Below are 11067 nucleotides of genomic sequence, written 5' to 3'. Positions count from 1 at the left end.
CAGTGCATTTTATGGAGGACTGTTTCCTGATTCTGGGAGAGTAGACTACAATGCCGGCTGTTCTGAATCACAGTCTGTAAGTACGTTTTCATTTAAAGAATTTGCCACTGATGATTCAAACGCGAGTTTTGAGCAGTGTAGAGTAGCACTTGTTGTTTGTCATTTCTCCGATCACAAATGCAGACATGGTTTTCTGTTTGTACGGCGAAATGCAACGCAATGCGTAAAAAGATTCATTACACCAAATACACAAAATAATGTTCTTTTTAGCAACATCATATGACCCCTTTAATGTATAGTTCAGTGTTCGATTGACCTTATGTTTATGTCATGTTTTCATGTAAACAACATGTTTTTTCCCCCCTGAAGGCGTGCTGATCGATGCCATGCGGAAAGGTTATTGGATCATTCTAGATGAATTGAATCTTGCCCCCACTGATGTCCTCGAGGCTCTGAATAGATTGCTGGATGACAACCGGGAGCTCTTCATCGCCGAGACACAGGAAGTGGTCAAAGCCCACCCCAGATTCATGCTCTTTGCCACCCAGAATCCTCCTGGGCTTTATGGGGGCAGAAAGGTCTGTTCAATACATTTTTAATAACTACCACCTGTTTTTCAAGCAGCCTTGCCTTCTTGACCTTTTATAACTGTAATCTGCAACAATAATGCGGGAACTAATTGGGAGGTGCTGATGTGCTGGTTCTGACATTACTGCTCGGGAAGGCCTCATTAATATTAATGCACTAAATTAATTAAATCTAAACATCCTGTAGGGTCTGAGCCATGTGTCTTTCATTTTGTGCAGGTTTTGTCTCGAGCGTTTAGGAACCGTTTTGTGGAGCTGCATTTTGATGAGCTGCCCAGTGCAGAGCTTGAGGACATTCTCCATCAGCGCTGCAGTTTGCCCCCATCCTATTGCTCCAAACTCATCAAAGTCATGCAGAACTTGCAGGTGCGCATCTCATTTTGTTACATCAGTTTATGAGAATGAAGTTTGTGATTATATTTTTTGATATGGTTGTATTTGTGTCAGTCCTTACGTAGAGGATCCAGTGTGTTTGCTGGGAAATATGGGTACATTACCCTAAGGGACCTGTTCCGCTGGGCTGAACGCTATAGGCTGGAGGAGCAGAATGATACCTCGCGTGATTGGCTACAACATCTGGCTGATGACGGTAACGTCCAGTGACAAACTTTTGACCCCTATGGAGTAAAAATATATATAATATGTCCACTACAGTTCAAAGCAGGGATTAAAGTTCCATCGCTACAATGGATTTCCGTCAGTTCATAAAGACAGTCACTTGCTTCATTCCTGAATGATTCAGCCATTCGAACGAATCAATTGAATGAATGATTCAGTGATAAAATCAGTGACTTGCTGCCACCTGCTGGTGGATTTAGTTTCATTTTTAGCGTATAATTTCAGTTATTTGAATCATATTTCTGTATTCAAAATTTTATATTTAAAACCTTAATCTCCACATGAATTTCTGAGTTTAATTGCACTCATGCCACCTCTGAGCCTCATTAAACATCTGAAAATGTACCTACAAGCCACTTTTGTGTTCTTCTGTGCCACCTCTGTAGTACAAATTAATTTATTAATACTAATTTCATATGATTGGTAACTTATTTGTCTTATTCTACATATTGTTTTAAATAGAAATTTAAAAAATATTATAAACATACATTTTTGAATTTGACATAGATGAAAATGATGCAATTACAAAGGTAAAAAGACAGTATAAGTCATTATAATCCGTATATGATTGGTAACTTATTTGTCTTATTCTACATATTGTTTTAAATAGAAATTTTAAAAAGATTATAAACATAAATTTTTGAATTTGACATAGATGAAAATGATGCCATTACAAAGGTAAAAAGAAAATACTGAATCATTCATTCAATTGATTCGTTCGAAAGGCTGATTCATTCAGGAATGAAGCAAGTGATTGTCTTTATGATCTGACGGAAATCCGTCGTTGCGACGGAACTTTAATCCCTGTCAAAGGTTTGGTGTCTGTAAGATATTTTAAATGTTTATCTTATGTCTCTTATGTGCACCAAGGCTGCATTTATTTAGTAGTAAAACAGTAATATTGTGAAATAATATTATTAAAATTAAAAATAACTTTTTTCTTTTAATTTTTTTATAAATGTAATTTATTCCTATGATGGCAAAGCTGAATTTTCAGCAGCCATTACTCCAGTCATCAGTGTCACATGATCCTTCAGAAATATTTTTTTAAATATAAATATATAGAAATAATAATAATATACTATAAATACTATAATAGAACTTTTCATTAACAGTGTAGAAGTCTGTACTGCTACTTTTGATCAATTAGTGCCTCCTTGCTGAATGAAAGGCATTAATTGAGCAATGAAAAGTATTAATTTCCTACAACACAAATTTTACTGACCCCAAACTTTTGATTTAATATTTCAAGATTTCAAAATGTAATAATCATTGTTTTCACTCTTTCAGGCTACATGCTGTTGGCCGGTCGTGTCAGGAAGCCAGAGGAAGCGCTAACCATCCAGAACATTTTGGAGAAGCACTTTAAAAGGACTGTGAACCTAGATGCTCTTTTCTCTGAAGCTCAGGTCACCTCTCAGTTCAGTGAGTTTATAAGCACAAACACAGTTTGACCACAGAGGCACACTGCATTCTGACATCAGGTCGATGACTTTCAATTACTAATGTTGTTCTCACTGGTTGTTCCATTGCATTATCACATAAACAAATACCAGTAGTACTGCACAGTCTAATGACAATCCCTTAATAAGGCATCTTAGCAACCCTCACTTCCAGCGTGTTCTTATACAGTTATTTAGTGTTAGTTTATCGATTGTATCTTCTGATGTTTATTTCCATCTATGCTGATGATGAGTTAAGATGGCAAAATATTTTCCATGAACTGTTAAATTCTTGATTCTGATGCTTATCTAAAGATCAGTTTGATTAGCTCACTTTATAACTAATGGGCAGATTGATTGTTTTGGCTGGCTCAGTTTGGTATATTGATGGTTGTTGATGGCTTGGCACTTGGCAGGCCCTTTTGTGGACAGCATTGCGGGTGTCCCTGAAGAGTTCGGTCATGTGGTGTGGACCCAGGGCATGAGAAGACTGGCTGTGCTAGTGGGAAGAGCGCTTCGTTTTGGAGAGTCTGTCCTACTTGTCGGGGACACAGGGTAAGCTTTTATTCAATCCGTAATTAAACCTCAGTGAGATGGTTCGAAAATCTGACCTACGGCTATGTTGTAGTAGATAATTGCAAATAAAAGTGAAAGCTTCTTTATTGTAGTTGTTTTAATCACATCTAGATGGTTATATTAGAAATACTCTCTAAACATGTTTTAAGAAGTGATGTCATGTTAATTTTAAAGACCTAATGAAACTGAAATTAGAGTTTTGTGGCTTATAGTCCATGTCTGTTTCCTTTGACAGATCGTAAAGTTAACAAAATGTAACTTATCAGATCATCAGTGTGATTTTTTTTTTCTCCAAATATTGTTGTAAATGTGGGGGACAAATATTGACAATGTGAGGGGCCTTACAGGGAAGAAAAAAAAAAAGTTGAGGAGAACTACTGCTTTAATACCACCTGCCATCTAGCAATAACAAATAGAAACACCTGTTTCAATCAAAAAAATGTCAGCAAATATGCCTTTAAAACCTTTAATAGCTTAAATATTAATCAGATAAAAGAAGCTCAAATGGTTTACAAGTTCCTCTCCTTTACTGCAGCTGTGGTAAAACCACCATCTGCCAGTTGTTTGCTGCATTAGCCGGTCAGAAGTTCTTCTCCGTGAACTGCCACTTGCATATGGAGACATCTGACTTTCTGGGTGGCCTTCGACCTGTTCGTCACACGGGAACCCAACAGGTAATATTCATATTTATAAGATTATTGAGTTGAAAAAAAAACTCAATTTCAGTCCTAAAATCAGACTGCCACCAGCTTATAGCTTATTCATCAATGCTGTTTTTGATTTGACATGAATGTATTACGTTTCAGGCTGATGCGGAGGACGGCCGTCTGTTTGAATGGCATGATGGACCACTGGTCCTGGCGATGAAACAGGACGGCGTGTTTCTAATGGATGAGATCTCGCTGGCAGATGACTCTGTGCTGGAGAGACTCAACAGGTGGGATTTTACACTCAGTGTCCTCACATTGACAGCTCATTAACAGAGTGTTGAAATTTTACTTTAAAAAGTTTTCAATTCAGTTTTGCTTGGAAAATTCAAAAACAGACCTGAAACTACTTCTTTGTTTTGTTTTTAGGTCAAATTAATTGAAATTGTGCCCCAAATGTGCAACTCCTGAGTCACATCAGGACAATGCGAATCACTTAAGTATCAGTGATATTGGCACATCTGATGTCTAAAGTGATTGTGACTGTCTGTGTGTCCTGTACAGCGTGTTGGAGACTGAAAAATCTTTGGTGCTGGCAGAAAAAGGCAGTGGAGATGATGAAGATGTTGAGCTGATCATTGCCGGGAAGAAGTTCCGGCTTGTCGCCACCATGAACCCTGGAGGGGATTTTGGAAAGAAAGAGGTCAGTACATGGACAATTAGCATGGCTGAGGAACATTATGTTGAGGTTATTAGATATTCTCTAAAGATTATTATTAATAGTGAAATAAGTGGATTGTGTTTGCATGGATGAAACAAGCAACCAGTGGCCCTCATGTGTTTGCATATGTACAGCTGTCTCCAGCACTCAGGAACAGGTTCACAGAGATTTGGTGCCCCCAGAGCAACAGTCGTAATGATCTAATGCAGATCATTCAGCACAATCTACGGCCTGGACTCTCTCTGGACCAGCATGACCACCAAGGTGAGTCACTCTGCACAGAGCAATCAATTCCCAAAAGCTTTATTTCAAACCCTTTGAAATACTCAAATCTGATTAGTCAATTGCTGGATTCTACAGTCAAATAGCTTTGTTAAATTACCACTAAATTAAATAGATGTTTATTGTCCCTGGCAATCAATCTCCTACAGTGTTGTAGTGTCATCATTGCTAGGGATGTTTGAGCCGGTTGAAAATCGATTTAAATATGTGACGATTCAAATCGGTTGAGATGCTAAACAAATCGCGATTCAATTAGGGGTAGGAGTTTATATGAATGTATGTCTGAGGGGAACTTACTGTCTTTAGAAAAGTTTAGATGGTATTTTTTCTTTACCTCTTGCCTCTGTATAATGCATATTAAAGTTCTTGCAGCGCTGCTTTGTTTTTGCAGCGGAAACCAAGGAAACGCTTTAAGCGCCACCTGCTGGCAGAGAGTGAATATGCGTCTCATTCAGCTCTGCTGTTTCTGTTTCATGCAGAAGAGCACAGACAAAGCCTTAGTTTGTTTATATGAAGAGATTTATTTTATTTGTTACTTATTTATTTGATTTGGGCCTTGTTTTAAAATTTCTAGTTAGTTTTGTTATTTACATTTACATTATATTTAAATTGTGTTATTTAGCAAACGCTTTTATCCAAAGTGACTAAAAAATTAGGACAATAGAAGCAATCAAAACCAACAAAAGAGCAATAAATTACAAGTGCTATATTAGTATATTATTATAGTGTTATATTTCAATTTCACAAAGAAACGTGCAGCATTTTGTCCAAGCAATAATAAAAGGACACATTTAATTTATAATTTGTCTTAAATCTCATTTAAAAAAAAAAAAAAAACGTGAATCGAATCGTGAGTTGAGTGAATCATTACATCCCTAATCATTGCCCTTCCTCTCTTCCCGTCCTAGGTAAAGACATAGCAGAGCTCATGTTGGACTTCATCGACTGGCTGACCAATCAGGAGTTTGGCCGACGGTGTATTCTAAGCGTGCGAGACATTCTGTCATGGGTGAACTTCATGAACACAGTATGTGAGCGGGACGAGGACGGCTTCATGACAATGGGGGAGCTGGAGGAGGAGGAGCCAGAATGGGACCTGCGATTGGACACCGTAACAGCTTTTATTCATGCTGCATGCCTTGTGTATGTGGACGGAATCGGCTCAGGTGAGAGAAGAGCGAGTACAAACTGCCTTTTTCATGTTTTGGTCCCCTTTTACCACCATGAGGAGTAAGATACACTACCGTTTAAAAGTTTGGGGTCAGTAAGATTTTCAAGAAACATTATCCATTTTATCAATGTTGAAAACCATTTTGCTGCTTAATATTTTTGTGGAAACCATTATATATTTTTCAGTTTTTCACAATTCTTTGATAAATAGAAAGCTAAAAAAAAAGCATTGATTTGAAAAAGAAATCTTGTGTAACATTACATTATACATGCCTTTTGATCAATTTAGTGCATGCTTGTTGACTAGAAGTATTAAATTCTTTTAAAAAGAAGGGAAACCTACTGACCCCAATCCTTTGAACAGTAGTTTATGTATTTCATTTTACAGATCTAATATCCCTTACTAGGGGTGGGCGATATGACCAAAATCTTATATCACGATACGAGTAATTTTATTTCACGATTTTCTCTCAATGTTGTTGATTAACATGACAGACCAGAGCCAATATACTGTTTGTTACACATGTGTTTCTTTCTCAGCTGTTTACTTTTACTTAAGGCCTAAATGATGTGTTTACGAGGATATTTTTGACACATATAAGTATGTGTGTTCAACTGTCCAAGGCCAATAAAGAGGCAAAATTACTCACTCGCTCTATGAGCAGCGGATTCATGAGCATGGCCTGCACACGTCTCTCAGACAGCGCTCAGAAACAGTCTCACAGAAAGTGCTCATATAGCGCTGTTGTTTGTGTTTCAACGGCTTAAAATCACTTGTTTTTAAACCACAATGCTTAAAAGCTTGTGCAAACGATACGTTTTCGTGACCACGGCGCACAGCAACGTGACATGAGCGCATAACCGCCATAAAGACAATAATTCAAGATCTCTACCGGTTGACAGATTTCTACCGGTTAATCGTGTCCACCGGTATATCGCCCACCCCTATCCCTTACCATACTACTTAAGAAAACCTAAATCCTTTTTAATGGCCTTATTATTTTTCTTCGTGGAACCAGGAACCACAGTGTCGGCAGCAGAGAATGCCCTTGTGGCACGGAAATTGAGTATGGAATACCTGGAGAAGAGACTGAGCAGAATTACAGAGCTAGATGAGGAGATGCAGGACACGCTCAGAGTCTACGACACTAGTGTCCCCCGAGAGCCCCAGTGGGGTGAAGACTTCTTTGGCATTGACCCCTTCTACATCGCTGCAGGTGAGGAATCTACCAAAATATAACAGTACATATATTTAAGCTGGGTGTTTTGTTGTTATCAAATCATTTCTCAGATAGGACTTTTGGGTTCTGTTTGCTACATATAGTCTGATCTACCCACAGGTCCTGAGAGTGAGGGCAGGAGTCTATCGGACTATACTTTGAGTGCGGGCACCACTGCAGTGAATGCTCAGAGGATACTACGGGCACTGAAGCTTCAGAGACCAATACTTCTCGAGGGCTCACCTGGAGTGGGCAAAACCAGCCTGGTCGCTGCCCTTGCCAAGGCCTCTGGGAACCATCTTGTCAGGATCAACCTGTCTGAACAAACTGTATGTCAGTTTTGCTTTTAGCATTGCTTTGTATAACACAATCTAATTGATATTTGATAACCAATTAGAGGTGCGTCGATCCGATACTCAGTATCGCTATCGGCTCCGATACTGCCATTTTCCGCCAGATCGGGTATCGGTTAGATGAGACCGATCCAAATCCAATATTGTACGTATACTATTCTGTTATTGTTAAGCCCTACGAAAGGCATAAAAACATTATAAAGCACCATGAAGTTTTCGTGCACTATATTCTAAGTGTTCTGAAGCCGGTCCATAGTTTAATGTGAGGTTCAGATGAATATTTAAGTCGTTAAATTCAAGTTTGCGTAAACTCTTCTCTCTGCTGCGGCTGTCAGTCATCCTCCACTCAGCATTCAAACTGCGTATCGCGTTCGGTTATGACAGTCAAGACGATAAAACTCTCTCCAAGATGATTCAGTGCTCCTGTTATTATACTTGATCTGTAGATAAAGATCAATGGTTTTGCATAAAAGGACTTTATCTTGCTGGAGTTTAGTGACGTTTCTAAATCATGTTACTTTCTACCGGGTGTCTGTTAGATCACAACACTGGAGTAGTAACTGAAACCTTTTTTGACAGGTGAAAAAAAGGCATCAATGTTATATAAATCTCCAGGGGATACTATATATTATTTCAAAGAGTGTTTTTAATTAATTGTGCTGTTTTGTCCTCTCTGCACAGGATGTAACGGATCTGTTTGGGACAGACCTGCCGGTGGAAGGTGGGAAAGGAGGGGAGTTTGCGTGGCGTGATGGTCCTCTCCTTGCTGGGCTGAAGGCTGGACGTTGGATCGTCCTGGATGAGGTGTGGATAAATAGAAATGTGTTTTGGTCTTAGTTAATAATTAAGAAATTATAACTCTAAAATATCTTTCTGTTAAATCTGTGTTTATATTAGTTGAGTAGCTTTAATGATTGTTGTTTTTTTCTTCGTCTTCGTCATCTCTACAGCTAAATCTGGCCTCCCAGTCAGTGCTAGAAGGTCTGAACGCTTGCTTTGACCATCGTGCTGAAATCTACATCCCTGAGCTGGGCATGCGCTTCCATGTTCAGCATGAGAAGACCAAGATCTTCGGCTGCCAAAACCCGTTCACACAGGGAGGAGGACGCAGAGGCCTTCCCAGGTCCTTCCTTAACAGATTCACTCAGGTAAAATGATTTTCTGTATGATTTTCAAATGATTTTCTGCATGTTTTCTCAAAATTCACATTTGAAATGGATCTGGATTCTGTATTTTCCTCATTCAGGTTTATGTGGATGTGCTAACCAATGAAGACATGCAGTTCATTGGTGACTCCATCTTTCCTAACATTGACAATGTGATCATTTCAAAAATGGTGCAGTTTAGTAACCGGGTAAGTGGACGAAGCTTTATTTCACTGGTATTCTTCTGTTGTTCTTTTAATTGACATTTGAACATCTCCCCTTGTATCTTGATTTCTTGTTTCCTAAGCTTGTCCAAGAAGTGACGGTTGAGAGGAAATGGGGCCAGAGAGGAGGACCATGGGAGTTTAATCTCCGTGACCTGTTCCGTTGGTGTCAGCTGATGCAGACAGACCAATCACCAGGCTTCTTCAACCCTGGGCAACATGTTGGACTTGTGTATGCAGACCGCATGAGGACTGAGGCAGACAAGGCTCAGGTAGCCATGCTAATTTAAATAGCATTTAGCATTCATTATTAGGATACATGAAGATACAGCTGTTGATCAATAATAAATGTTCTATCCTCAGGTGTTAGCAGTGTTTAGGAAGGTGTTTGGAGAAGACTTTGAACCTTACATGGGCTCCAGGCAGTTCCATATCACCCCTTTGAGCCTGCAGGTCAATACAATACAATACAATACAAACAATGTAATATAATATAATATAAATTGTCTTAATTTTTTATATTGGTTTTTAATCTACCGGTATTTTTATTTTAATCCTTGATCTGTAATCTATAATGTAGTTTTAAGAAACACTGAATGTGAAAATATCTCTTTGTCATATACAGGTGCATCTCAATAAATTAGAATGTCATGGAAAAGTTCATTTATTTCAGTAATTCAACTCAAATTGTGAAACTCGTGTATTAAATAAATTCAATGCACACAGACTGAAGTAGTTTAAGTCTTTGGTTCTTTTAATTGTGATGATTTTGGCTCACATTTAACAAAAACCCACCAACTCACTATCTCAACACATTAGAATACTGCATAAGATGAATAAAAAAACATAATTAGTGAATTGTTGGCCTTCTGGAAAAGTATGTTCATTTACTGTACATGCACTCAATACTTGGTAGGGGCTCCTTTTACTTTAATTACTGCCTCAATTCGGCGTGGCATGGAGGTGATCAGTTTGTGGCACTACTGAGGTGGTATGGAAGCCCAGGTTTCTTTGACAGTGGCCTTCAGCTCATCTGCATTTTTTGGTCTCTTGTTTCACATTTTCCTCTTGACAATACCCCATAGATTCTCTATGGGGTTCAGGTCTGGTGAGTTTGCTGGCCAGTCAACTTTTGGTGCTTTTGGCAGTGTGGGCAGGTGCCAAATCCTGCTGGAAAATGAAATCAGCATCTTCAAAAAGCTGGTCAGCAGAAGGAAGCATGAAGTGCTCCAAAATTTATTGGTAAACGGGTGCAGTGACGTTGGTTTTCAAAAAACACAATGGACCAACACCAGCAGATGACATTGCACCCCAAATCATCACAGACTCTGGAAACTTAACACTGGACTTCAAGCAACTTGGGCTATGAGCTTATCCACCCTTCCTCCAGACTCTAGGACCTTGGTTTCCAAATGAAATACAAAACTTGCTCTCATCTGAAAAGAGGACTTTGGACCACTGGGCAACAGTCCAGTTCTTCTTCTCCTTAGCCCAGGTAAGACGCCTCTGACGTTGTCTGTGGTTCAGGAGTGGCTTAACAAGAGGAATACGACAACTGTAGCCAAATTCCTTGACACGTCTGTGTGTGGTGGCTCTTGATGCCTTGACCCCAGCCGCAGTCCATTCCTTGTGAAGTTCACTCAAATTCTTGAATCGATTTTGCTTGACAATCCTCATAAGGCTGCAGTTCTCTCGGTTGGTTGTGCATCTTTTTCTTCCACACTTTTTCCTTCCACTCAACTTTCTGTTAACATGCTTGGATACAGCACTCTGTGAACAGCCAGCTTCTTTGGCAATGAATGTTTGTGGCTTACCCTCCTTGTGAAGGGTGTCAATGATTGTCTTCTGGACAACTGTCAGATCAGCAGTCTTCCCCATGATTGTATAGCCTAGTGAACCAAACTGAGAGACCATTTTGAAGACTCAGGAAACCTTTGCAGGTGTTTTGAGTTGATTAGCTGATTGGCATGTCACCATATTCTAATTAGTTGAGATAGTGAATTGGTGGGTTTTTGTTAAATATGAGCCAAAATCATCACAATTAAAAGAACCAAAGACTTAAACTACTTCAGTCTGCGTGCA

General features: G+C 39.1%; 1 protein-coding gene across 1 annotated transcript in view; it reads left to right on the top strand.

Annotated features, from left to right (window-relative positions):
• LOC107737285 (midasin-like) overlaps positions 1-11067 on the top strand; it is a 56023-nt gene that overhangs the window by 14646 nt on the left and 30310 nt on the right. The window contains exons 25-41 of the mRNA XM_016548752.1: positions 370-578; positions 807-953; positions 1035-1176; positions 2496-2630; positions 3064-3202; positions 3759-3897; positions 4030-4160; positions 4435-4573; positions 4726-4855; positions 5782-6039; positions 7063-7260; positions 7384-7592; positions 8298-8420; positions 8567-8764; positions 8863-8970; positions 9069-9257; positions 9349-9438. Of these exons, the coding sequence (XP_016404238.1) occupies positions 370-578; positions 807-953; positions 1035-1176; positions 2496-2630; positions 3064-3202; positions 3759-3897; positions 4030-4160; positions 4435-4573; positions 4726-4855; positions 5782-6039; positions 7063-7260; positions 7384-7592; positions 8298-8420; positions 8567-8764; positions 8863-8970; positions 9069-9257; positions 9349-9438 (2684 nt within the window). The remainder of the gene's footprint in view (positions 1-369; positions 579-806; positions 954-1034; positions 1177-2495; positions 2631-3063; positions 3203-3758; positions 3898-4029; positions 4161-4434; positions 4574-4725; positions 4856-5781; positions 6040-7062; positions 7261-7383; positions 7593-8297; positions 8421-8566; positions 8765-8862; positions 8971-9068; positions 9258-9348; positions 9439-11067) is intronic.

The sequence above is a fragment of the Sinocyclocheilus rhinocerous genome, unplaced genomic scaffold (assembly GCF_001515625.1).
Source record: "Sinocyclocheilus rhinocerous isolate Xijiao unplaced genomic scaffold, SAMN03320098_v1.1 scaffold1603, whole genome shotgun sequence".
NCBI classification, from domain to species: domain Eukaryota; kingdom Metazoa; phylum Chordata; class Actinopteri; order Cypriniformes; family Cyprinidae; genus Sinocyclocheilus; species Sinocyclocheilus rhinocerous.
Note: the sequence above shows the minus strand (reverse complement) of the source record. Positions and strands in the feature narration are given on the sequence as shown.